Genomic DNA, 27,690 nt, shown 5'->3' with positions numbered 1-27,690 from the left:
GCACTGAACTATCGTGTAGTCATCAGAAACGTGTATGTCGGATGTTCATAGCATCCACAGACGACGCTCGAGGTGCAGCACACCGAGTGGTGCATTAAGGACATAATCCTTCTGCGCAGCAACGAGGATAATCCTCGGTTTTACAGACCCAGTCTGCAAAGTTTTGCTACTATCAATTTTCAACTAAATATTCTCTAGGAACATATAAAAACAGTAGAGCTATAGCGCAAGCTACATCGTAATTCGCAAAGACCATTTAGACTATGTTCATGACAATTAGTTCAATTAATCATATTACTTAAGAACTCCCACTCAAAAAGTACATCTCTCTAGTCATTTGAGTGGTACATGATCCAAATCCACTATCTCAAGTCCGATCATCACGTGAGTCGAGAATAGTTTCAGTGGTAAGCATCTCTATGCTAATCATATCAACTATACGATTCATGCTCGACCTTTCGGTCTAATGTGTTCCGAGGCCATGTCTGCACATGCTAGGCTCGTCAAGCTTAACCCGAGTGTTCCGCTGTGCGCAACTGTTTTGCACCCGTTGTATGTGAACGTTGAGTCTATCACACCCGATCATCACGTGGTGTCTCGAAACGACGAACTATAGCAACGGTGCACAGTCGGGGAGAACACAATTTCGTCTTGAAATTTTAGTGAGAGATCACCTCATAATGCTACCGTCGTTCTAAGCAAAATAAGGTGCATAAAAGGATTAACATCACATGCAATTCATAAGTGACATGATATGGCCATCATCACGTGCTTCTTGATCTCCATCACCAAAGCACCGGCACGATCTTCTTGTCATCGGCGTCACACCATGATCTCCATCATCATGATCTCCATCAACGTGTCGCCATCGGGGTTGTCGTGCTACTCATGCTATTACTACTAAAGCTACGTCCTAGCAAAATAGTAAACGCATCTGCAAGCACAAACGTTAGTTATAAAGACAACCCTATGGCTCCTGCCGGTTGCCGTACCATCGACGTGCAAGTCGACATTAACTATTACAACATGATCATCTCATACATCCAATATATCACATCACATCATTGGCCATATCACATCACAAGCATACCCTGCAAAAACAAGTTAGACGTCCTCTAATTTTGTTGTTTGCATGTTTTACGTGGTGACCATGGGTATCTAGTAGGATCGCATCTTACTTACGCAAACACCACAACGGAGATATATGAATTGCTATTTAACCTCACCCAAGGACCTCCTCGGTCAATTCCGATTCAACTAAAGTTGGAGAAACTGACACCCGCCAGTCATCTTTGAGCAACGGAGTTACTCGTAGCGATGAAACCAGTCTCTCGTAAGCGTACGAGTAATGTCGGTCCGAGCCGCTTCGATCCAACAATACCGCGGAATCAAGAAAAGACTAAGGAGGGCAGCAAAACGCACATCACCGCCCACAAAAACTTTTGTGTTCTACTCGAGAAGACATCTACGCATGAACCTAGCTCATGATGCCACTGATGGGGAACGTCGCATGGGAAACAAAAAATTTCCTACGCGCACGAAGACCTATCATGGTGATGTCCATCTATGAGAGGGGATGAGTGATCTACGTACCCTTGTAGATCGTACAGCAGAAGCGTTAGTGAACGCGGTTGATGTAGTGGAACGTCCTCACGTCCCTCGATCCGCCCCGCGAACAATCCCGCGATCAGTCCCACGATCTAGTACCGAACGGACGGCACCTCCGCGTTCAGCACACGTACAGCTCGACGATGATCTCGGCCTTCTTGATACAGCAAGAGAGACGGAGAGGTAGAAGAGTTCTCCGGCAGCGTGACGGCGCTCCGGAGGTTGGTGATGACCTTGTCTCAGCAGGGCTCCGCCCGAGCTCCGCAGAAACACGATCTAGAGGAAAAACCGTGGAGGTATGTGGTCGGGCTGCCGTGGAAAAGTCGTCTCAAATCAGCCCTAAAACCCCACTATATATAGGAGGAGGAGGGGGGAGACTTGCCTTGGGGTCCAAGGACTCCCAAGGGAGTCGGCCGAGCCAAGGGGGAAGGTCTCCCCCTCCCAAACCGAAATCCACTTGGTTTGGAAGGTGGAGTACTTCTTCCCTTTCCCACCTCCTTCCTTTTTTTTCCTTTCCTCTTTGATTTTCTTTCCTATGCGCATAGACCTCTCTTGGGCTGTCTCACCAGCCCACTAAGGGCTGGTGTGGCACCCCAAACACCCATGGGCTTCCCCGGGGTGGGTGGGGCCCCCCGGTGAACTCCCGGAACCCATTCGTCATTCCCGGTACATTCCCGGTAACTCCGAAAACCTTCCGGTAATCAAATGAGGTCATCCTATATATCAATCTTCGTTTCCGGACCATTCCGGAAACCCTCGTGACGTCCGTGATCTCATCCGGGACTCCGAACAACATTCGGTAACCAACCATATAACTCAAATACGCATAAAACAACGTCGAACCTTAAGTGTGCAGACCCTGCGGGTTCGAGAACTATGTAGACATGACCCGAGAGACTCCTCGGTCAATATCCAATAGCGGGACCTGGATGCCCATATTGGATCCTACATATTCTACGAAGATCTTATCGTTTGAACCTCAGTGCCAAGGATTCATATAATCCCGTATGTCATTCCCTTTGTCCTTCGGTATGTTACTTGCCCGAGATTCGATCGTCAGTATCCGCATACCTATTTCAATCTCGTTTACCGGCAAGTCTCTTTACTCGTTCCGTAATACAAGATCCCGCAACTTACACTAATACACGGAGTGACAAATCCCGGTCTCGATCCATACTAACTCAACGAACACCTTCGGAGATACCTGTAGAGCATCTTTATAGTCACCCAGTTACGTTGCGACGTTTGATACACACAAAGCATTCCTCCGGTGTCCGTGAGTTATATGATCTCATGGTCATAGGAACAAATACTTGACACGCAGAAAACAGTAGCAACAAAATGACACGATCAACATGCTACGTCTATTAGTTTGGGTCTAGTCCATCACATGATTCTCCTAATGATGTGATCCCGTTATCAAGTGACAACACTTGCCTATGGCCAGGAAACCTTGACCATCTTTGATCAACGAGCTAGTCAACTAGAGGCTTACTAGGGACAGTGTTTTGTCTATGTATCCACACAAGTATTGTGTTTCCAATCAATACAATTATAGCATGGATAATAAACGATTATCATGAACTAAGAAATATAATAATAACTAATTTATTATTGCCTCTAGGGCATATTTCCAACATATACATGATCATTCCACCCAAATGAGTTATACTAAATATGCATGATACTTTATCCTTCACTTTCATTGTTCGTATCATGGGCTGTTTGCGAGTACATTCAAAGTACTCATTGGCTTGCCACTGGTTATTTCATTGACCAGGTGTGAAAGACAGGATACAGTGAAGATTAACTCGCTGACGTTCTTGCGAGCTAGGACGCTTCCCAGTCAGAATGCGTGTAGGTTAAGGCTGATGGCATGGGTTCACGCTTTCAACCAATAATTCCGCTATTGGTCTAGTTTGGTGCTTTGGCCTTTAAGGCCCTATGTATGTAAGACTCGACCGAAGTGGTCATTTATTGTATCAAACGGTATGTATGGATGTAAGACTCTATTATTCAGTATTTGTGTTCAGTGAGCATTGATCCTTGGGATCACTGGGCACGGCGATCTCGACTTACCAGTTGGGGTCCCCACACACAAACCCACCATATGCCTTCCTCAGAACAACCACCATACCTACCTACTATGGCATTTTCATAGCCATTCCGAGATATATTGCCATGCAACTCCCACGTTCCGTCTCATGACTTGTGTCGTCACTCTCATATTGCCATTGCAAAATCGTAAGATAAGCTAGCGAGATGTTTCAACGTCATACACCAAGCTAGATCGTTGCACATCCCAGTACACTGTCGGAGGCATTTCCTATAGAGTCATCATCGTTCTAAGCTTTGAGCTATGAGTAAATAAAAGTGTGATGATCAACATTATTAGAGCATTGTCCCATGTGAGGAAATAAAAAAGAGTGGCCAAAGAGCCCAAATAAAAAAGAGAGGCCCAAGAGCCCAAATAAAAAAAGGAGAGAAAAAGAGAGAAGGGACTATGCCACTATCTTTTTCCACACTTGTGCTTCATAATAGCACCATGTTCTTCATGATTGAGAGCCTCTCGTTTCGTCACCACCATATGCTAGTGGGAATCTTTATTATATAGCTTGGCTTGTATATTCCAATGATGGGCTTCCTCAAAATTGCCCTAGGTCTTCGTGAGCAAGCAAGTTGGATGCACACCCACTAGTTCTCCTTTTGAGCTTTCACATACTTATAGCTCTAGTACATCCTTTGTATGGCAATCCCAACTCATTCACATTGATATCTATTAATGGGCATCTCCATAGCCCTTTTATACGCCGAGTCAATGTGACCATCTCCTCCTTTTTTGTCTCACAACCACCACCACACTCTATTCCACCTATAGTGATATATCCATGTCTCACGCTCATGTATTGCGTGATAGTTATAAAAAGTTTGAGAAAGTAAGAGTGCGAAAACAATTACTTGGCCAATACAGGGGTTATGCATGATTTAAATTAGTTGTGTGAGGATGATGGAGCATAGCCAGACTATATGATTTTGTAGGGATAACTTTCCTTGGCCTTGTTATTTTGAAAGTTCATGATTACCTTGCTAGTTTGCTTGAAGTATTATTGTTTTCATGTCAATAGAAAACTATTGTTTTGAATCTTATAGATCTGAACATTCATGTCACATGAAAGAAGTTACAAAGGACAACTATGCTAGGTAGCATTCCACATCAAAAATTCAGTCTTTATCACTTCCCTACTCGAGGACGAGCAGGAGTTAAGCTTGGGGATGCTTGATACGTCTCCAACGTATTTATAATTTTTGATGGTTTCATGCTATTATCTTGTCAAACTTTGGATGTTTTGTATGCCTTTTATATCTTTTTTGGGACTAACTTATTAACTCAGTGCCAAGTGCGAGTTCTTGTTTTTTTCGTGTTTTTGACCCTTTTCAGAGGAGGATTTTAAACGGAGTCCAAACGGAATGAAACTTCCAAAAAGATTTTTTATGAAACAGAAGACGATCGGGGAACTTGAGAACCAAGGCAGGGGGCCACAAGGGACCCCACAAGCCCCCTAGTCGCGGCCAGGGGGTGCCTCCCAGGCTTGTGGGATCCCTGGGCCTCCTGTGCCCTAGGTCTTTCGCCTATATATTCCCAAAAATTCCAGAAAAAATCGAGAGATCATCGAAAGTACTTTTCCACCGCCGCAAGCTTCTGTCTCCGCAGGATCCCATCTGGGGCACGTTCTGGTGCCCTGCTGGAGGGGGGATTCGGATACGGAGGGCTTCTTCATCAACACCATGACCTCTACAATGATGCGTGAGTAGTTCACCATGGACCTACGGGTCCATAGCTAGTAGCTAGATGGCTTCTTCTCTCTCTTGGATCTTCAATACAAAATTCTCCATGATCTTCATGGAGATCTATCTGATGTAATCTTCTTTTGCGGTGTGTTTGTCGAGATCCGATGAATTGTGGATTATGATCAGATTATCTATGAATCTTATTTGGGTTTCTTCTGATCTCTTATATGCATGATTTCATATCCTTGTAATTCTCTTCGAGTTGTGGGTTTTGTTGGTCCAACTTGATCTATGATTCTTGCAATGGGAGAAGTGCTTGGTTTTGGGTTCATACCGTGCGGTGACCTCACCCAGTGGCAGAAGGGGTAGCGAGTCACGCATCGTGTTGTTGCCATCAAGGGTAAAAAGATGGGGTTTTCATCATTGGTTTGAGTTTATCCCTCTACATCATGTCATCTTGCTTAAAGCATTACTCTGTTCGTCATGAACTCAATACACTAGATGCATGCTGGATAGCGGTCGATGTGTGGAGTAATAGTAGTAGATGCAGAAAGTATCGGTCTACTTGTCTCGGACGTGATGCCTATATGTATGATCATTGCCTTAGATATCGTCATGACTTTGCGCGGTTCTATCAATTGCTCGACAGTAATTTGTTCACCCACCGTAATATTTGCTATTTTGGGAGAAGCCTCTAGTGAACACTATGGCCCCCGGGTCTACTTCACACCATATTTTCAGCCTTACTCTTTTACTTCGTTGCACTTTCCGCCTTCAGATCTCACTTTGCAATCAATCTTGAAGGGATTGACAACCCCTTTATAGCGTTGGGTGCAAGCTCTTTTGTGTTTGCGCAGGTACTCTAGACTTGACGAGATTCTCATACTGGATTGATACCTTGGTTCTCAAACTGAGGGAAATACTTACTGCTCCTGTGCTGCATCACCCTTTCCTCTTCAAGGGAAAAACCAACGCAAGCAAGTCTCCATCAACGTGTCAATTTCTGGCGCTGTTGTTTGAGAAGTAGCAGGGCCCTAGTGACAAGCATTAAGCATAGCAAAGTAGTAGCAACATCAATCTCAGAACATAGTGGATACTACGGATCAAACCCCATCAAAACTAACTCGATTACATGATAGATCTCATCCAACCCATCACCGTCCAGCAAGCCTACGATGAGATTACTCACGAACGATGAAGAGCATCATGGAATTGGCGATGAAGGATGGTTGGTGATGACGACGACGTCGATTTCCCCTCTCCGGAGCCCAGAACGGACTCCAGACCTGCCCTCCATAGGAAGAATAGGTGGTGGCAACGGCTCTGTGTCGTGAAACGTGATGAACTCTTCTCTCCTAAATTTTTCTGGGCGAGAGAGAATATATAGAGCTGGAGTTGGAGGCTGCGGAGCCACGAGGGCCACACAAGCCTGCCAAGCGCGACCTAGGGGGGGCGCCTCCTCGTCTTGTGGGCTCCTGGCTCCGTGTCTCCAGGTAATTCTTGCGCCAATATTTTTTATATATTCCACAAAAAATCCTCGTAAATTTCCAGGTCATTCTGAGAACTTCTATTTTTGCGCAAAAACAACACCATGGCAATTCTGCTGAAAACAACGTCAGTCCGGGTTAGTTCCATTCAAATCATGCAAATTAGAGTCCAAAACAAGGGCAAAAGAGTTTGGAAAAGTAGATACGACGGAGATGTATCAGTCCCTCACACTCAGATCCCACCACAACAACAAAAGCTATGGAGGAATATGAGAGGAAAACAAGTAGTCACAAAGAACTCCAAGATCTAGATCCAAGGGGTTCCCCTCACATAGAGGAGAAAGTGATTGGTGGAGATGCGGATATAGATCTCCTCTCTCTTTTCCCTCAAAAACTAGCAAGAATCATTGGAGGGATTGAGAAATAGCAAGCTCGAAGAAGGTCAATAATGGGGGGCAAACACGAGCTCCAAGGATGGGGTTCAATGGGGAAGAAGAACCCCTTTTATAGGAAGAGAAAAATCCAACCGTTACCCCGTGAGCCCGCACACAAGCCATACTCGCTTGGGCGGCAGAGTTAGCCACACAGTGCAATGGCACGAGGTCGAGAGGTGGTAGTGCCCCCGGAGCGGTACTACCACTGAGGTTGCAGTGCAGAGGCATTCGAACGCAGGGCAGTGGCAGAAGCAGAGGCAATACCGCCGAAGTGGTACTACCGCTACCGAGAGCGGTACTACCACAGATAAGAGGTAGTAACGCTTCCTACTATCGCTCTTAGTCCGCTGAGGGGTCTAGGCCCAGAAGGAATGGCGGTAGTGGCTCGGTATTAACAGGCGGTTCTACCGCTCGAGAGCGGTACTACCACGCCGTATTGTCGCCCAGAAACCGCTCAATCCAACACAAAAATGTTGAAACACTGAAGCCAACGACACAACACGCGGCACTGGGAAAGGGCACTACCACCCGTAAGCGGTATTACAGCTGCTCTGAGCGGTACTACCACAGATAAGAGGTAGTACCGCTGCCTTGCGCGATACTACTGCTTGGTTCCTTTCGTACTAGAACAAAAGCGACAGATGAATGCAGGAACACCACAACTGCCGTAACTTGTACAAATGAGCTGCAAATTGAGAAAACTCAAGCTTGTTGGATTCAGGACGACAAGAGATATCCAACAACAAATGATAGAGATGTGAAACCTCTATGAATGAAGAACCGACAAAAACTCCAACATCGAAAACATCATAGAAGATGCATATAGACTACATTTTCGATGAACTCGAGCTTGTCATGAAGATGACCATAAGCTCTAAAACTGACACAGAGAAACACCAACCAAGAACCAAGAAATATGATGCAAGGATGCAAATGGTTGGAGCTCTCAACGAATGATACAATCAAGCTACTCACTTGAGAGCCCCCCTGATAGTACATCAATTGATTCTATAACCCGGTCTCCCAACTACCGGTAAAATAGAAAACCTATACTTTGCACATAGTCCACTTGAGCTAGATGATGACGGTCCTGACTTCCTGTAACGACCAAGATGCGGTCCTTTCCGATCTGGGGGTCGAGGCCCCCGAATAGGAAAGAAGCGCATCTAAGCGTTTCGTAAGCAAGTAACATAGCACAAAATAATAATACAAGTAGACAATTCGGGATTCAACTGTCTTCTTATTAATAACTCAGAGTACAGCACAGATACAATCAAGGTAGTTCCGCTACGGACTACAAAACATGGAAAATGCTATGCTACCCTGCTGCAGGCCCACGATCACGACCACGCCTCAGTCCTCGAGATAGTTCACGTAGAGGCGGTGTGTCTCCTCGTCGTACTGCCACGCCAGCTGGGTGACGTCGGGATCATCTGTCTCTGGGGTACCTGTACCTGCTGGGAGTTTCGGAGGAATCCGTGAGCCACGGGGACTCAGCAATCTAAGACCTTGGTGCCAGAACTAGCCACGTTATTGGGTAAGGAAGGGATGAAGTGTATCAGGCTGCTGCATCCTATGATTGAATAAGTGGCTAACTTACGCAAAAGAGAAGTGACGGTGGTCTACGCTAACAATCGGGATTACTTGATCAGTAAGTGATCCTGAACACCTACCTACGGCATTCATAACCCCACCGTGTTCCCGATCGAAGAGGGATCTTCGAGGGGACAGTCACGGTTACGCACACAGTTGGCAGTTTTATTAGTTTATGTTCAAGTTCTCTAATACCGGATGTTAACAAAATATTCCAAGTTGCCACATAACCGCGGGCACGGCTTTCTGAAAGATTAAACCCTGCAGGGGTGCTCCAACTAGTCCATCACAAACGAACACATGCCGCAAAGGCATCCTCTATCACGAATCTCGTGATCTCGTCGAATTCCTTAGAGGAAAACCTCAACTCTGGGTGAAACCAAAGCTTCACTGGGATTCCTATACGCAAGATATACCGCTAAGGTAAGACAAGGCTAGCAGGACCTCCCGACGTGTCGACGACCCCGATAAGAGCCGCGTATCTCAGTCTCAGGACACGCCGGATGGAACTAGCTACAGGTACCAAACCTCAAGTTTCCTTGTGGTGGCCCCGCAGACAGACCAGTTTGGACCAACACTCATGAGGAGCACTGGCCCGGGTTGTTGATTAAGAAACCTCAGGGTAGCTACTCCCTATGCAGATCATTATTAAGTGATTAGCAAATTAACACCAAAGTTGGGTCCTACCGGACAAGCCTTAACACTACGCGATTTATCAAGGGGGTCCCCATAACAACCCCGAACGTGTTAGGAGCGATCATTATGGAATCAAACACCGGTAACTGGTAACTAAGGCGGCAATAACGGAACAAAGCACCCGGCAAAAGGCTAGGCCTCCCGTCATTTACCAAGTATATAGGTGCATTAAATAAATAACAAAAATTAATATAATGATATCAAGCTCATGTCATCACATGAGTTTAAAACACCTGCAACTAACTATGCTAACATTAGTATCTGAGCAAGCCTACCTAGCCATACAAGTTTGCTAGGAAAGAGTACGGTGTTTGGGCTCATGGCATATGAAGAGGCAATTTAAATTCAGTGGTAGGCAGTGAGCAATATGACATGGAAACGAACTAACATAACAAGTCTAGAGATGGAATCAAGGTCATATCATCTTGCCTGTGATATCCTCAGCTTGGAATGGTTCTGGATCGTTCTGCACGTACTCTCCTGACTCCACGTATTCGTTCTCCGCTCCCGGTGCTACCCAACATAAGAATAACAGCCAATGAACAGCAGCACCACAAAATGCAGCAATCACATGATGCATGAGATGAAAGTTGAGCATGCACCACTATTTCTACCACTAGCACAAGCAAAAATAAACTACATCACGTTTCTGGACAGAACTTTGCACTAAACTATTTTGACATGCATGAGAATGACATGAACAGATGCGGCTCGTAAAAACGGTGCAAAACCATATAAAGAACATTGCAAACGGAGCTACGGATCAACGGGAATCAACGAAACAAGATATGAAGCTCTATGTGAAAGATTCAACACCTCACACACAATTGGCACAAACCTGGTATTCCCAGGTTGCCAAGACATGTAATAACCCAACATGAATGAAATGGAGCAAGGTAGAACACCACAACATCAATTAAGCACATACTTTGAACAAAATGGCAAAACTACATAATCTGCCAGAATCTGCATCTTAGCTGTTTGGGAGCAACATGCAACATAGCTACAGGTCTTCAAACATGACAAATAATATATGTGGATGTTTCCAACCAAGAACACTACAGGCACCAGCAAGAATCACAGCAAAAGGAATTAAACTCTAGAAGATACAAGGCCACAAACTTTCCCAAAACCATCAGATCTCAGGGACTTAATGAAAATTCCTGCACCTGAGTTTCTATTTCTGTTCTGAAGCTTTTTGACAGCAATCAAAACACAAGCTACTGGACTCCAAATGATTTGAAAATTGACAGGATGCTTCAAAAACATATCAGGTTCAAAATACTAGCACTGAACTAAGGCCAGTTCTCAACATAATGACCAGCACATCCTCATCTACAGGGGAAGAAAATGTTTCCAGCATCCCAGACTTAGTGAAATTTTCGGAGTTCAAAAATCTGGAATTTTTCCAGCCACATGCCCACTTTGTCTAGGCATATCTTGCACACACACAACACCAAGAGGTCATTGACACCACTATGGTGTTGAGCACAAACCCCTACTATTAACACACAAAAACCCATGCCCTTGGACTCCACCTATACCATGGAATCAAGGAACAAACTTTCAACAAAACTGTAATTGCAACTCCATAAAGTATTCTTCTAAGATGACAACTACATAGGTTGAGTTCCATGTGCACAATGACAAAGTGACATGGGGGTTTGAACCCCATGTTTGTGTCATGCACATCAACAACACCAATACATATACCACACTATCACTAGCACAAGCACAACAAAATATAACTCCTATGCTAACAAGAGAGTTTGCACACCCTCACATATGGGCATGTGATGGTACACACTCTCACATGCACCACAAGGAACACCCTTGGAGTCATGTCATCCTCAAGGTGCAACCCTCACAAGAATCTACCCATGCTTAACTAGTAAGCTCCACCTACACATGCTTATCATAGCTAGCCACCTAGTGCATCACATACACACCCAATACATGAGGTGAGGGGGAGGCATCCACACCCCACTAAATCTATACAAGCAAATAAAACTACAAGAACAACTTAGTCCACACTAAAGCTCAAAAGATGTGGCCATACATGCTTCCCTAGTGCAATCCACACACCTTAATGCACACCAACTTCCAAGTAGCAAAACAACTAGCACCAACTCCTATCAAGGTTAACTTCACACCACAAAGGTACAATCATCATAGGTTTCACAAGGCTAGCAAAGCATCATCTACCACTTCACTAGTGTGCAAAACACACACACAAAAGAAATCTGCACCTACTATACTAGCAGGAAAAAGAACTAAATCACCACTTTGCCTAAGAGTTAGAAAAACAGAAAAAAAATATGCAGTAAAAGAAAAGACAACAAAAAAATGAAACAGGGGCTGCAAGAAATGCATAACAGCAAGCAACATAAGGGTAGACAAGAGAAAAAAAAACTAATGGGTAGGTTCAGGGTTCGAACCTGAGACCTACTGCTACTGCACGTGGGTGCAAACCACTCTGCTGTGCCCACAAGCTCGACAGAACCGAGCAGCTTAGCAAGGTGACTAGGCTGTCGCGCACTATACTGGCCGAGGAAAGAAAACAAGCCAAAAAGGGTGCCGAGGGGGGGATCGAACCCACGACCTCACAACAGGCACAACCACGCGCTACCACTGCACTACGAATCGACGTCTGAACTAGTAAGCGCTGCAAAACAGAAGAAAACCACCCCTGCTCATCTCCTACCGACGACTGGCCGGAACAGGGGAGGTGTCTCGCCGGCGATGCGAGCCAAATTCAGCTCCGGCTCGTGGAGGGGAGGAAGCCCACACCCACCTGAACCCATTCCTGAACCTATCTACTACCGAGGGGCGCTACACCGGCGTGACGACGGTGACCAGCGGCTCCGGCGACAGAGGCACGCGCGCAGCGAAACTTCTGCTACGGTGCACGAATCAGCACAGGAAGGAGGGAGGAGAAGTGCTGGCTTACGTACGGGACGAAGAAGGAGCGACCGAAGAGGAAGTAGCAGGAAGAAGGACGTGCAGCGGCGGAGCTCGTCGGAGAAGAAGGGCCTCCAGGAGGAAGACGATGCAGAGTCGGGGACGTCAATCTAGCGGCGGGAACGAGCCCGTGGAGAGGCCCGCGTGCTCCTGGACCCCTCGACGTGGAGGAGAAGGTACCACGGCGACGAAGGTGATCTCCTTCATCCGTCAGCCATGGCGGATCCGGCGTCTTACCTTACCGCGACGAGAGAGAAAGGAGGGAGAAGGGATCTGGTGGAGCGGCGGCGGAAGGGAAACCCTAGCCGAGGCACGGACGCCAAGGGCTTTTATAGGGCGAGAGGGGAAGGAGGGACGCGCCGCGGTGGCCAGCGTGCGTGCTCTCTCCGGTGGAACAGAGGGGAGAAGAAGAGAGGCTGACCTGTGGGGCCGCCTGCCTCGCTGGAAAGGGGAGGAGGACGACGCCCGCGCGCGTGAGTTGGGAAGGAGTGGGCTGGGCCACGCTGGTTTGATTGCCACTGGCGTCAGATAGAGGAGAGGCCTGAGAGGGATTTGAATCTTTTAAAAAAAACACAGCTAGGATTTAAATCCACTAGCAGTTCTGATGGGGTAAAAATCAGAGCAAAAATGTCCCTGGCCATAAGGAATTATGGCCTAATAGAATAAAATAGGAAACCAATATTTGGAGCCATTTGGAATAAATGCAAAACAGTAATTAATTTACTGTTTTGGGTTTATTTGCACCTGTAAAATCAAGGAACAAAACAACAAATACACACATCATCATAACCACAATAAACTCTAATCACAAGACATTTTAGAACAACTTTTGGGAAGATAGAATTTTGATCATGAGATAAAAGGAGGAAAAGGGTTTGAAATAGCAAGGAGCTTTGAAATCCCAAACCACCACTTCTACACTCCACACTCCAACATCACATATGCATCAACACCAGAAATTACAATACCACAACATCACACCTAGCAAGATCACATGCAATCATAACAGGACTTAGAATCATAATGTATGGCAAGGATGGTATGGCATGGATGCATGCATGCAAAAGAAGAATAGAAGGTGACACATGAATTCATACATGCATAGAAACTCTCATGACAAAGTCAAGGTGGTCCCACATGGAAGGTTACAAAAAGGGAAAGTCCTACACTTGGGGCATTACACTTCCTCAAGATGGACAACCTTTCTTGATTGCATTGGCTCAATGAAGACTAGTTGATTGCTCCCTCGTATCTCCACTATGGGTGAGCCACTCTTCGACACATCCTCACAAATCCATTGTCACCATAATTGACAACAAGCTTCAAGCATGATCTCTTCGTGGTGCTCCACTTGAACTTGGACGCCACAATCTTGATGACGATCACCACTTGATGTCATCCTCCATGGGGTGTATGAGATCTTCCTCTTGAGCAAGCCCATGGAAAAATACATGACCAATCTTTGTATAAAACCTTGACCGCCCCGTCCTAGTCCATCCCATGTCCATGACCCGACATTTCTCGAAGTCGATCTTCATTCCCGACATAACTTCAAAGCACATCAGAAGACGCATCAGGCTTGGACATGAGCATGGTATCGTCAATGTACCTAAGATGCGACACTATGTCGCAATGATGACCCGCTTGCAGAGCCTTGACAAACAAAGTAGATAAGGCACCCACAACAATGTCAAACATCAAAGGGGGTATATATGATCCCCAAGCCTAAGGCCGCATTTATTCCTAAACAAAGGGAACACTTCCTGGTTGATGCATATAATAGTCTGTCCTCCCTAGACCATCTGCATAATGCGGTGAGTAAAACCCACCTGGAAAACTTTGCGAAGCATAGCCTCTCTCAAAATCCGGCTTTACCAAGATGGCATTTTTGTTAGATCTCTTAACTTCGTTGATGATTTCATGGAGAGATAAAATACCCACAAGGATATGATGAACGACGTTTGACACTTGTCAACGATTTTGCTAGCAATGGGGCCAAGTCTAAGAACATATGCCCTTAGACTTGAACCTTAATGACTACAATGGGTTATACCGAGTAATGCGGTGAGTCTCAAAAAGTTTTGGAATAAAGAAATTCTGACACGCAATATCTACTATCCCCAACGTTATCCTAATAATGCTATTCATGATAAGAGGTTTTTAAAAGACCAACATCGCTTAAAGAAAAAAAAAACACCCGGTATGAGGGCGGTAGGAAACCATCCCATCCTCGTTGAAAGCCATCATAAGGGATGGAAAAAATCAGACAGTCTGTTGAAAGGCCTCACAAGGGATGAAAAAATTAGCCGGTCTATTCATGATCGTTCGATTATATCGAACCCGATTTAAAATTTTCTTTTGGACCTTTTGATTTATCGGAAGACCTAGTATGTGACCGCTCCCGCGTTTCCTTGGCAATTGAACTGATAATTACGTGTTCAAATTCCTGGTACACCAATTGTTTTGTGCATGTTTTGTTTCTGAATAACTTCTAACAACATGATAATGTGAGAACCTGATTTTTAAATACCCACCAATTTTTCACTCCATGTCTTTTTCAAAGGTGAGAAAAATATTAGCACCGGAGCGTTTCGACCAGGGCACCTGGCAAAAAGAAGCTCAGGTGCGTAACAGCAGGCGCCCGTGGGAATGGCAATGGCCCATGGCCGCCCTGGCCGTCCACGAATGACAAAACTTGCAGAAATATACCACTGGGAGAGTAATAATAGCACGGGATCCCCACATCACCCCCAACCCACCTGGTTCCCCCCACGTCGCCGTGCTTCGTTTGCGCGACCACAGCCCGCGAGCCAGCGCGACGAAGCCGGGGGGCGATCCCTCCACCGCCGCCGGCGACACCGCCCTCCCCGAAGCCGCCGGCGGTACCCGCCCACGCCGCCCTCCGCCGGTTGGTTTTTTCCTTCATTTCTGGTCGATGATTGGTGCCGCTTGCTTTGGTTTGTTCTGGAATCCCCAGATGCGATTAGCCTCTCGATGACCCGCGACGCGGAAGAATGTGGCGCGGCCGACGCGGTTCGATTTGGTAGGCTCATTTGATGCCATGGCAATCGTTCGATTGCTCGATCCGATTTGGTAGGCTTATTTGGTGGCATGGCTCGTTTGATTTGGGCCCCCGTTCGGTGGCGTGGACGCTTGATTGCGTTTGATTTATGTTTCCTCTGCTGATCCGTTGGCCATTTCGCCTCGTTACGGGTTGGAATGCAACCATGAATTTGGTGCCCCGTTTGATGTGGAGTTCGAGCCGATAGATTACCAAGATCTCAGCTCTAAACTTATCTGGAATCCCCCATTTATCTCGTTGCGCGAAATTCCACCCTGCCCATTTTCGGTTCCGTGATCACAAGGGAGATCTATACGCGTGCACATCACTACGCTTGCAAACCGCACGCACACCACAAATCCACTTATCTCACGAAGATCTGAACCATGGTTGGAGTTTCCCACCGACAACTTCAGCGCCTCGTTGAAATGGTGTCTCTCCGTCCTGTGCATTCTACAAGTTATCAGTATTTCATCTTACCTAATCTAAAACTGACGTGTATGTTTTGAGCCTGAGATCACATGTCTTTCGGTGTGCTGGCCGGTCAGTTCATTGGGGTAGCCTGGCCGAGCCAAGCCAAACCAAGTCATAAGTCTGTATGGTGGAAGATCGAGGCTGCATTTGGCATTTCGATGGATTATGATAATCCAGCTTATCCAACAAGTTTTTATCGTGGAAGATTGAGGCTGCGTTTGGCATTTCGATGGATTATGATAATCCAGCTTATCCAACCAACTTTTGTCTATTTTATTGTTTCTGTAACCTACATATCTCTAGTTTCGTAGATGCTGTCCACAGCAGATTATAAAATAAGCTCAGGTCCACTACAGTCCAGTAACCACAATCTGAGCCTGAGTTGGCTTATTACGTTCTACTGGTCTTTTCATGCACCTGTAGAATGTTTCCTGCCAGGGTGAAAACACTATGGAATCTTTCTGGTTCAGCTCCATTCTGGGCAAAAAGGGAATCAGTGAGTTATTTTCATAAACAGAAACTGAGACGGCTTGAACATATGTGTGTGGTATTTTGTTGTTATGATGCAAAAGGTAGAAACCTATGCACAGTTTTATACTACCTTGTAGCATATCCCAATCTGTTCCTTTTGTATATTTACGTCCATCTTGGCCAATTGAACTAGTTTTTGTTTTTGTTTGCACAGTTGAAGTTTGTTTTGCTGTCAGGCTAACATTTACTTTCATATCTTTATCTCCTACATAATTTAACACTATCCGCTTCTGTATCTGTTTCTAGCATTTCTGTATGTGTTTCCACTAACACTAAAAATAATAAGCAAATGAGACTAGGCAGATGGGCACTATGGATCCATTGTCTATATGCCAGCTGACATATGTGTTTTATACTTTTATCTTGAGTTACATATATGTGCAGATTTTGTGCAAGTTTAGTTTTTGCCAAAATGAGAATGCATGGAAGCTATTTGATGAATGAAATTTCTGAGCTTGGCATCTTAAACCCCCAAACTATTATGGGCTTATGGCCCAAAACCAGCTATCTTGTATGCTTTAAATTTTATTATAATAACTAGGCTACCTGATGTTGTGCTGAGGGCCTGGAGTCCGACTTGTCATGCATCGTGAAGATGCTTTCTTGCGAGGGAAAAATCAAAGATATTATCATGTTTGCAACTTGAAAATGGTTACAAACGTTTTACTGTGGCCTTTTATTTTGATTTTAAATTTGATTATTGACTCTTCCTTCTATGTTTTGTGCAGGCGCAGAAATCTTTTTTGTTGTTGTGAGTTATCCGAGGTTCGCTTCAAACATGAGTTCTGCTAATCGTCACCAACCCATCAAGTTGACCAAGCCTGTCGTAGGTGCATAACATATTCTAGCTACTACATCATAATATTATATGCCATATCTCATATTATTATTCTAGAACCATAGGAGGTCCTGATAACTGATATATCAGATGCAAGTTCTTCAATAATTTTTACTATTTTTTTCAGGCAAAGCACGAAAGTTGAAGGATCTCATGCTGAAAAGTGACAATCGAGTGTGTGCTGATTGTAGTGCACCTGACCCCAAATGGGCGTAAGTGCCTTTGTTGCACAGATTAAGGCATCAATTATATACATACACTGGTCTTGTTTTCCATGTCAAAGAGAGATGTGTTGTACTCTCTCTGTTTCTTTTAAGACAAAACTTATATGTGGAGTAAAAAGAAACGAAAGGAGTATATATTTTTTACAGAATGATTATTCATTTTACATAGATAAACTGTACAATAGGTTTGTTATGTAACATACACATAGTTCTTAAATCATACTCGTGTTGCATAATAGTATAATACAGTGCCAGCACACTGAAGCTAGGAACCTTCGTTTGGTCCTGCATTGCTTCTATCTTAACCTTACCTCTGTGCATTTCAGGTCTTCTAATATCGGAGTATTTCTTTGCTTAAAATGTGGAGATGTCCACAGGGCCCTTGGACCAGACATTTCAAACGTAATTTATTTCATCAATAAATTTCTTCTCACTTTTGTCTCTCCTGACTAATTCCACTAATAGGCCTATGTGGATCTTATTTCATTATTTTCATTATTTTTCTGGTTGTACCTAATATGTAAGGACACATTCAGTTTTATCTTTATTCTTCACCTGTTCTTCGTGTCAGGTTTTGTCCTTGACTTTGGATGATTGGTCTGATAGTGATATTGACTCCATGGTTGAGGTTGGTGGAAACTCATATGCAAATTCAATTTATGAGGCTTTTCTTCCAAAAGATCACCCAAAACCTAGACCAGACGCACCAATGGAATATCGTACCAAATTTATAAGGTGGTAATTGCTCCACTTCACACTCTCTGATGTCATCAGGATTTCAGTATTAATCTTTTATCTTCTTAATTAATATACAGAGCCAAGTATGAAACACAAGATTTTCTGAAGCCAAGTTTGCGCATTAGCTCAAAAGCAGGTTTTGAATCTACCAATTCTCTGAACAGTGTGGATAATAGTTTCTCTAGCACTTCAAGGAAGCATGCCCCAGTAAGTTCTCATGCTGAAACATAGATAATACAGTCGTACAGATTTATGCAACTCTTTTTTTCTTGTGCTGGAAAGATTGCTGCATAGCAATTGCAGTGGAGCATATCTGATTGGAGCTGCATTACTGTAATCAATCTTACCCTTACAAATGGTCACAGGAAGATACAAGAGAATTTGTTGGACAACTGAACATTAAAGTGGTAAAAGGTTCTGGGTTGGCCGTCAGAGATATGCTAACAAGTGATCCTTATGTTGTTTTAAGTCTTGGAGAGCAGGTAAAGTTTAATTTCATTGTCACTTGCTAGGATTAATGCCCATGGCATCATCTTTTGCGTTAAAAATATATTCTCTGTTTGTTACGGTGACCTGTTTTGAAAACATCGACTATTGGGTTCTAAATGCAGAAGGCTCAAACAACAGTTAAAGCGAGTGACCTGAACCCGGTATGGAATGAGGTTCTTACTCTATCAGTTCCTCGAAATTATGGACCTTTAAAACTTGTAAGTTTGATGGAACCATTCACTCTCCAGAATTTTTTTTTGCTTCTCTTCACAGGCAACTCATGTAATAGTGAAGCACATACAAGGTATCAATGATTGCAGTTATGTAAAACAACAGTAAACCTTACTGTACTTTCCCTGATTTCAATTATATATAAACAGATTTTAACTACTGCAAACCTAGTTAACTATTAGTACTTGATTAATGGCAAAATGAAGAGTTTCATAAATAGTTGGTTTGATCACATTAACATTCCCATATTTCAACTGCGACATACCTTGTCGATAAGGTTTAGTTGCATCAGTATCAGTTATGGACAGGTGCCTTAGTTAATGAACCAACTACTAGACGAAGGGATGATTCCATGATGAAGAGCGCCTTATGAACATCATCATTTTTGTTAAGATTTCTGTGCAGTGGAAGCGCAAAGATTCATATATTTGATTCCTTATTACTTCAGATGCATTTAACTGTAGTCCACTTGTCCGATTGGAAAACTTTATGTGCCCAATGGGCTGGTATCAGTGGTATGGCAGGGTACACATGCAGTTGAATACCTTATGATTTTACCACCTTGTAGTTCTCGATAGAGATTCATGATGTCTCAAATGATAGCTCACCATTGAAGTACACACATATGTGAGAAAAGAAACTCTTTAATAAATTCATGTAGTCCTTGCAAACAGTAACAAATCAGGCAACACAATGCTTTTTTTCTCACTCCCTGATACAATCTCACTATTTCCAGGAAGTGTATGATCACGACACTTTCTCTGCTGACGATATCATGGGGGAAGCAGAGATAGATCTGAAGCCAATGATCACAGCTGCCATGGCCTTCGGAGACCCGTCGCGTCACGCAGACATGCAAATTGGAAGGTGGTTCATGACCAGAGACAATTGCCTGTTGAGCGACAGCATTGTCAATATTTCGTCGGGAAAGGTAAAACAGGAAGTGAACCTAAAGCTGCAGAACGTAGAATCAGGTGAGATGGAGTTAGAACTGGAATGGTCTCGTCTAGATTAATAAGCCTCGCTGTATCCTTTTGCCCTTTATGCTGGATGGCTTCAAAACATATCTAGTTAATGAAGCTTAGCTTTTCCTCATGGCCGAAATGTGTAAAAATGAAGGCTGTACAATGTCTTGTAATTTGCCAGATGTACTCCATGTGATTCGGCATGTTGTATTGTCACATTAAAAGGACACATGTATTGTGCAGAGATGAGGCTAAAAACTCCCGTGTTTGCTAATGTCACACTGGTGCTAAAAATACCTCTGGCATGTTCCCCTTTGGATCTTTTCATGCCCATTTAGATGCAGTTGCCAGCTGAAGAAAATCAAGTGATTGAAACGCATGTATGTACATGAATTGGCCACATTTTTTTTTGGCACGGTTGATCTTTGCTAGCTTCTCTCTGGGCTGAACACCCCCATGGCAGAGCCAACGGAGGCGAAGCCGCAGGCGATCAGGCAGGCGGCGCTGAAGGCCTGGATGGCGATCCACCGCCGCGTCCATGGGGCCACCTTGCCCTGCGCCAGGTACATCTGGACGGGGAAGTGGATGGCCAGCGGCCAGAAGGTGAAGGCGCCGATGAGCCCCACCACCTGGTTGAAGTAGGGGAACCACACGGCCACCGCCGTCGCCGCCGCCACGTTCGCCGTGCGGAAGCACAGCCTAGCCACGGTCACGCGGCCGAGCAGCGGTATCTCCGCGACGCCGGCGCCGAACCGCCGCTCCACGAGCGCGAACATGGGCTGCGCGTACACCTGGTAGCCGCCGAGGAGGTGGAGGACGACGCAGAGGTTGGCGAGGCCGACGAGCCAGTAGGGCTCCCCGAAGCCGGCGAGGAGGTTCCCCGGGGTGCCATCCCCGAACGCCGCGTAGCCGAAGCACCCGCAGCCGAGATAGAAGAAGGTGGTGACCGCGATGCTAGCCCTCGACGCCGCCTTCATCGTCTCGCTCTCCGCCGGCGGCGACCCCAGCGTGTCCTCGATCTCCAGCAGCACCAGGGAGAAAGGGTAGGCGAAGGCGATGTCCCCCAGGGCCTGCGCCACGCGCCACACCTTCTGCGTCGGCGACACCAGGGAAACGCCTCCGATCGCCCCCTTGATCACTCCATTATCTGAAAGAAATCGAGGCAGATGTCATGATACGCACGTACGTGTGGGCGGGAGCAAAGCATTGTGCCATGGCGTGTGTACCGATCACTTTGGCGGCGCCGAGGCCGAAGCCGATGAAGGAGTAGGAGAAGGACATGGCGGCGGCGAAGACGGAGAGCCACGCCATGCTGTGGAAGTCCGGTATCTGCGACAGCGCCGCCTGTGCGAGGCCGAACATGAGCATGTAGTAGGCGTCCGACGACCCGCCGCCGCCGGCGGCGGCGCAGCACGGCGCGCCGTGGCCTTCCCTGTGGTAGCAGTTGGCTCTCTCAATCGCCCTGCAAAATACTCCTACTAGTAATGGCCAAGTAATCACGAGTTTACCCGCCCAAAAAAGTTTAAAAAAAAATGTGGTCACAAGTTTATTGGTTACCTCATACTAGCCGCCGAGGTGAGAGTGTACACCACGCTGTTCCCAAACAAGCTGAAGCCGAGGAAAACCCCGCTCAACACCTGGCTCTTCTCGCCTGCACACGCACGCACATTTATGAAATGCTTTCTTGTAAGGAATCGATGAAATGTTTTCTTGCAAAGATAAGGTCCGGATATATAATGATGTGCCATGAATGCATGATCACCTAAGTAGAGCTTGACGGCGTCGACGTAAGACCTGTTCCTGACGGCGGCGCCGCGCTCCGGGTCGCGGGAGATGTAGCAGTCGGCGAGCAGGGAGGACTGCACCACGGTGACCCCGGCGAAGAGCACCATGGCCGCCGGCCCCCCGACCCAGCCGAGCTGCGCCACGCTCCACGCTAGCGACAGCACGCCGGAGCCTATCACCGCCGTGATGACGTGCGCCATCGCCGTCCATACCGTGCCTGTCAGAGAAGCTCCGCAAATCAAAACTCCCCGTCGGTGGAATGCACGCAACGCATACACAATCAGACATCGTGCCTGCCTATTGTCTGGCCGTGCAAGCAAAAGTGACGGTTCACGCGGAGGTATGTGAAGTCATCCTGAGAGGGGCACGCGGAGGAGCAGTTGCGATATGTTTTGGAATTGTGGTTAATGGCTTTCGCGTCGCTGTTGTGGCCGGCCAGGCCCAGGGTGGAACCCAGTGTCATCATTGACAGTTTTTTTTACGGTGGTGTCATCATTGACAGTGATGTGCAGCTTTTAGTTTCTCGCTGAAACCTGAGCACCACCGAACCGGATGTGTAAATGACATGAATGTGTCTCCTCTACATGCTTTGAGTATTCCATGGCAGATTTCTTTCATGGGCATTTACATGTATGATATAGATTCAGATAGTCACTTTTGTAGTTTATGGATCATGTGGAACAGCAAACTATATGGCTGGCTGGATGGATGGTGCAAACCGCAAAGAACACATAAAAACCAAAAGTTTCAGACATGGGTCTGGGTTTGGAACTTGGAAGCTCATGATATACGTAGCTTCTGACGAATTATCTGTCTAGTAGTATAAAAGCAAGGTATGTAATTGTAATCTTGATGCAGGGACTTACCGGTTCTTTTCACTGGATGCTCCTCGGATAAATCGTAAGAGGATCCCGAGAGCTTGTCGAGCAGCGGCTCTGCTTGGCGGTCGCCTCTTCCTCTTCCTGTTCGTCCTCCTCCCATGGTCTTCCTCTATTTCCGTTTCCTGTTCCTCCTATCCTTCCATACGAGACTTGTGCACATGAGCTTCATATATAAGTAAGAAGAAACGAAATATTTCTAATCCCTTGTGCTGGTTGGTTTGGTAGTTGAAAACTACGGTACAAAACAATATGATACGTCAGTTGGGTGCTGATGGCGGGCACCTCCGGCAGTCCCAATCCGCAGTCCACCGCATCAGTTCCTGGACCGCAGTTGAATACTGGAGTACCATCTGCTGTTTAATGAAGAATGGATCTAGTGGACTCTGTCTACTAAAAAAAAGCAACCCTTTTTGTAAAGCTGAGAAACAGAAAAAAGAGGAGAATAACTTCATGGTACATGGTGGATACGACTGTATCATATGTCGATTTTCTGCTTAGTCATTTTTTTGCAAATCATTTTGGATTATTGTTGTGATGTTTTGGACATGTTTGTTAGGATAGTCTATGTCTTCGCACTAGTGCAGAAAAGCTTAGATATGGCATGGCAAAAATGATCTTGCTAACGTGAACACTCGATGCCATCCATATGACGTCACTGTTAAAAAATATTACCGTTGTTAGAGACTACGTCAATAGTATTTTATATGTTTATAGCGTGCCACGTGGTTAACACCAACATTAATATACATTAGTAGTAACATTGCGTGCCGGTGCAACGCCAGCAATTTCATTTTCAAATTTAAACTAAATCTATACAGTAGCATGATCCAATCAAAATGACAGTATAATCAAAGTTTTAGAACGGTAATTAAGTACAATGCAAATATCAGAATCTAAGTTTCAATAGTATCTATTTATTCAAAAAAGTTTCAAAAATAGTCAATTAACACAAGTACACAAGTTCAACTAAACAAGAGGTGGTAACAACATGAGAATGCCATGCATGCATGCCTACTAGCTAGCTAACTCAACATTTCGGCGGGCGGCGTTAGGATCATAGTCTGGAGTAAGTGGACCATCATCATTGTTGTCAGCAGGGCTGTAGTAGACCATGATCTCGTCATGGTCGTAATCAAGGTAGAACGTGGCTCTCTCCCCAGCTTTCATCTCGTAAGCAGTTGCAATAGCTGTCCAATCAGGGCAACTGAAATAGGTGCGGTCTGACTCGTTGGTGACAAGATAATTGAAGCGTTGGGTCGTCAACATCTTCATAAGGGTGCATTAGAATGTGATGGTTGCATCAAACGAAACTCGAGACTTCTCTAAGAAGTCACGCCTTGCGCGCAAGGGATGACCTGAGAATTTTTTTAAAAAAAACTAGTTAAACAATTTCAACCACAATCGTACCATATGAAACTTAATCAGACCATGTTGAACTAAATCATATATATACCATCTTAGTGATGACGTCTTTTAGAAGATCGATCACGAACCTCCTATCCTTTTGACTTCTCAAAGCACCATAGTTCTCACACGAAGCATCCATTTACTGCCGTCAATATCCTTGACCAAAGTAAGCATAAATCATTAAACTAAATAACTAACACATCAAAATAGTACATATACTAGTGATTTTAGCAATTCTACAGACGATTCAAACATATAGTGGCATGCATAAAGTTAACCACTCATTCATATACGAAATAGCTAGTGTTACGTCCATCTAGCAAGCTACTGGACAGAGGGGCCGGCCTCATGGTCGTCTCTGGTGGACCTACGACAACGCTGCAACAGTTGCACCACCACCTCCTCCTCCTCGTCCCATGCCGCGAGCTTATCCCAATCTATGGGATCCTCCTCTGCGATCTTCCTCACCGCATACTGAAAGAGCATCATCTTGATGGTCTTTAAGAGTTTATCGTCTCTCGCAAGCTCCATCACTAATGGGTCAAACAACTGTTGCTCGGCCTGGAGGTTCTCCTTCTCCTCAGCCCTAGTGCATATCTTTATGTTTTCCGGCGCGAGGAACTATGCGTACTCACGACAATCAGGGAATTTCAGAATCACTTTTTCCTTACGATACTCAATTGCCTTTGCATCCTATGCGCGCACCGCTAACTCTGGGGGTGTCCTAGTGGCCAATCTCGTGGACGACATTCTCCTTCCTGATGGTTGCATAGTTGAGGGATCGATAGAAGGTGTGTCTAGAGGGGGAGGGGGTGAATAGACTACTTGACCAAATTAAAACCCTAGCCTTTTCCCAATTTTAGTGGTTGGCATATTTTAGCAATTATAATAAGTCTAGTGCACCCTACACATGCTAGTCAACATATATGGCAGCGAAAAGTAAAGACATTGCACATGTAGTAATGAGTAGAGTTTAGAAGATCAAACGCAAAGTTGAACACGGTGATTTTTGGCGTGGTTCCGATAGGTGGTGCTATCGTACATCCACGTTAGTGGAGACTTCAACCCTCGAAGGGTAACGGCTGTGAGAGTCCACGGAGGGCTCCACCAACAAGGGATCCACGAAGTAGCGGCCTTGTCTATTCCATCATGGCTTACGCCCACGAAGGACTAGCCTCGCTCACGGTAGATCTTCATGAATTAGGCGATCTCCTTATCCGTACAAACTTCTTGTTTCAACTCCACAACACGAAGCAGGAGGCTCCCAAGCGACACCTGACCAATCTAGGAGGCACCACCCTCCAAAAGGTAATAGATGCGGTAGAACGATGAACTCCTTGCTCTTGTGATTCAAAAGATAGTCTCCTCAACACCTAGTTACTCTCTCGCAAATTTGGCATGCGTAGGAGAGATTGATTTGGTAGAAAGTAATTTGGGGAGGCTAGATATCAAGTTTCAAATGGTAGGATTGTAATATCTTGATCTCAACACATGAGTAGGTGGCTTTTTCTCAAAAAAATGGATCTGGCAAGTGTATGTGTGTTCTGAGTGCTTCCTCTAAGAATGAGAGGTAGGTGGAAGGGTGTATACACTACACGAATCGGGAATTTTGCCGTCAGGACGCTACAGACGACAAAGAGAGAATTACATACGGCAAATATTTTGCCGTTAGCCCATGACAACAAATAATGATGGCATCCATCATGCCCGCAAAGGGTAGGTTTGCCATCAGCGTATGGGTGAGCAGACGACAATTTTTTTGCCGTTAGTGAAATTATTTTGCCTTCAACTCGGTTGGTAGACGACAAACAAATGATAGAAGACGGAGCGGTCTAACTAACAAACGATGTTAGTCATTTTTGCCATCAGCTTTATGATAGCACAGACGGCAAAACTGCTAGTTTTTTGCCGTCTTGAACGCCGGTTCAAGGCGGCAAACCACCTCAGATATTTGTCGTCTACCGATTCTGTACAAGACGACAAACTACAGCATATCTTTGCCGTCTGTTGATGATGTACAAGACGGCAAACCACATCATACCTTTACCGTCTATTGATGTTGTACAATACGGCAAATTAATGAAGGTGCCACGTATTTTTTATCGTCATAAACAGACAATATAACAATATAGTTCATAACACATTCATCTCTCTCTCTCTCTCTCTCTCTCTCTCTCTCTCTCTCTCTCTCTATATATATATATATATATATATATATATATATATATATATATATATATATATATATATATATAAACAATTCTCTTTCTCTTATCTTAGGCCAATCTTTTGTCATAGAATTTTTATATTCCCAATCTATATGCTTTAGCTTATTTTCCGAGTGAATTATTTTATCATCTAAATTAGCCTTTTCCATGCATTCGGTCACACCTTTATTATTATCATCAATAGATTCTGTTTCTGACATAAAGGATTCCGCGTCTTCTATTGATGTCGATTTATAGTTCATAAATCTAATGCTACTACTTCCTTCACAATTTTGATAACTTATATAGTTTTCAGGTTGCTTTAATTCTTTTTTCTCTATTAATTCACCAATCTTCCACTCTTCTCCCACTCTTTCTTCAGAACCAATTTTAAGTGGATTCATAAATTTAATACCCTTTGATTGCATACTATCAATTACATCGCTCACATTAACTCTATATCTAGAGTTACTTCTGCTAGTGAGCCTTCCTATAAATTCTATGCTTACTAACAAATTTGTTTCTTTAAAATCTTCATATCCCTTAGTTTGGAAACCAAAACTCATTTTTTCAATAAATTGTTTTACACGCATCATTAGGTCTGGAGCTATATAGGTTATTAATCTATTTTCATTCATGTCTCCTTCTAAAAATCCTAATGCTGCTTTATCTACTGATTCCCACCTTCGGTCTAATAGAGTTATAAGCACCTTTGCTCCTAATTTCTTTCTTGTCATACCTTTAATTCCTATAATATACATACCTTGATGAAATATTTGTAACCACAATATTTTAGTTCATTTTCAATATTTTTGCTTACTATTCTTAAATCAACTGGGTTTGTTAACACACTTAGTTCTACTTCTCTTGATATTCGGTATAACCCGCTCTTACTCTCAAACATACCCATGTGATATACCTGTTGCGGTTTTATTTTTCTTAGGGTATCCTTTTGATATCTTTCGAGGTCTCTCTGAATATCTATAACTTCTTCAATACTATCAATATCATCGGCTTTACATGATAATCTATGCTTCATTGCGAGTGGTCTTGAGTCTTGCCTTACTAACTGGAGGTTTTTATCTCTTCTAAGGAAGCCTTTAGATATGTCCATTTTTCTGAATTAATATTTCTTGATGATGTTACGATTCCAGATGACGATAGCACAATTCCTTTGTTGTTTTGGACACTTTTTAGCTTGTCTAAAACTTGGATTAATAACTGAAGAATTGTATTATTTTGTCTTATTATAATTTTAGAGTCTTCTTTTGGTGAGTCGTGATCAGAAAAT

At 44.5% G+C, this 27,690-nt stretch overlaps 2 protein-coding genes across 4 annotated transcripts; one reads left to right on the top strand and one right to left on the bottom strand.

Annotated features, from left to right (window-relative positions):
- The first annotated feature begins 15,185 nt into the window (after positions 1 to 15,185).
- LOC123401059 (ADP-ribosylation factor GTPase-activating protein AGD12-like) lies at positions 15,186 to 20,393 on the top strand. 2 transcript variants are annotated; one of them, XM_045094772.1, is made up of 9 exons: positions 15,186 to 15,476; positions 17,363 to 17,464; positions 17,600 to 17,684; positions 18,023 to 18,098; positions 18,268 to 18,431; positions 18,512 to 18,641; positions 18,800 to 18,916; positions 19,046 to 19,141; positions 19,891 to 20,393. In XM_045094772.1, the coding sequence occupies exons 1-9, from the start codon at positions 15,218 to 15,220 to the stop codon at positions 20,167 to 20,169; spliced, it is 1,308 nt and encodes a 435-aa protein (XP_044950707.1). In that variant the 5' UTR covers positions 15,186 to 15,217; the 3' UTR covers positions 20,170 to 20,393. The 2 variants fall into 2 exon arrangements, with proteins under 2 accessions (XP_044950707.1, XP_044950708.1); XM_045094773.1 differs by lacking the exon at positions 15,186 to 15,476 and adding an exon at positions 15,548 to 15,611.
- Positions 20,283 to 23,097, bottom strand: LOC123401058 (probable amino acid permease 7). 2 transcript variants are annotated; one of them, XM_045094770.1, is made up of 5 exons: positions 22,771 to 23,095; positions 21,882 to 22,121; positions 21,677 to 21,770; positions 21,346 to 21,581; positions 20,283 to 21,266 (listed from the first exon to the last, which is right to left on the bottom strand). In XM_045094770.1, the coding sequence occupies exons 1-5, from the start codon at positions 22,883 to 22,885 to the stop codon at positions 20,548 to 20,550; spliced, it is 1,404 nt and encodes a 467-aa protein (XP_044950705.1). In that variant the 5' UTR covers positions 22,886 to 23,095; the 3' UTR covers positions 20,283 to 20,547. The 2 variants fall into 2 exon arrangements, with proteins under 2 accessions (XP_044950705.1, XP_044950706.1); XM_045094771.1 differs by lacking the exon at positions 21,882 to 22,121 and having other exon boundaries at positions 22,771 to 23,097.
- Positions 23,098 to 27,690: the final 4,593 nt, after the last annotated feature.

Source organism: Hordeum vulgare, chromosome 6H, assembly GCF_904849725.1.
Source record: "Hordeum vulgare subsp. vulgare chromosome 6H, MorexV3_pseudomolecules_assembly, whole genome shotgun sequence".
Lineage (NCBI taxonomy): Eukaryota > Viridiplantae > Streptophyta > Magnoliopsida > Poales > Poaceae > Hordeum > Hordeum vulgare.
The sequence above is the reverse complement of the archived record's forward strand: the minus strand, read 5'-3'. Positions and strand labels throughout refer to the sequence as shown.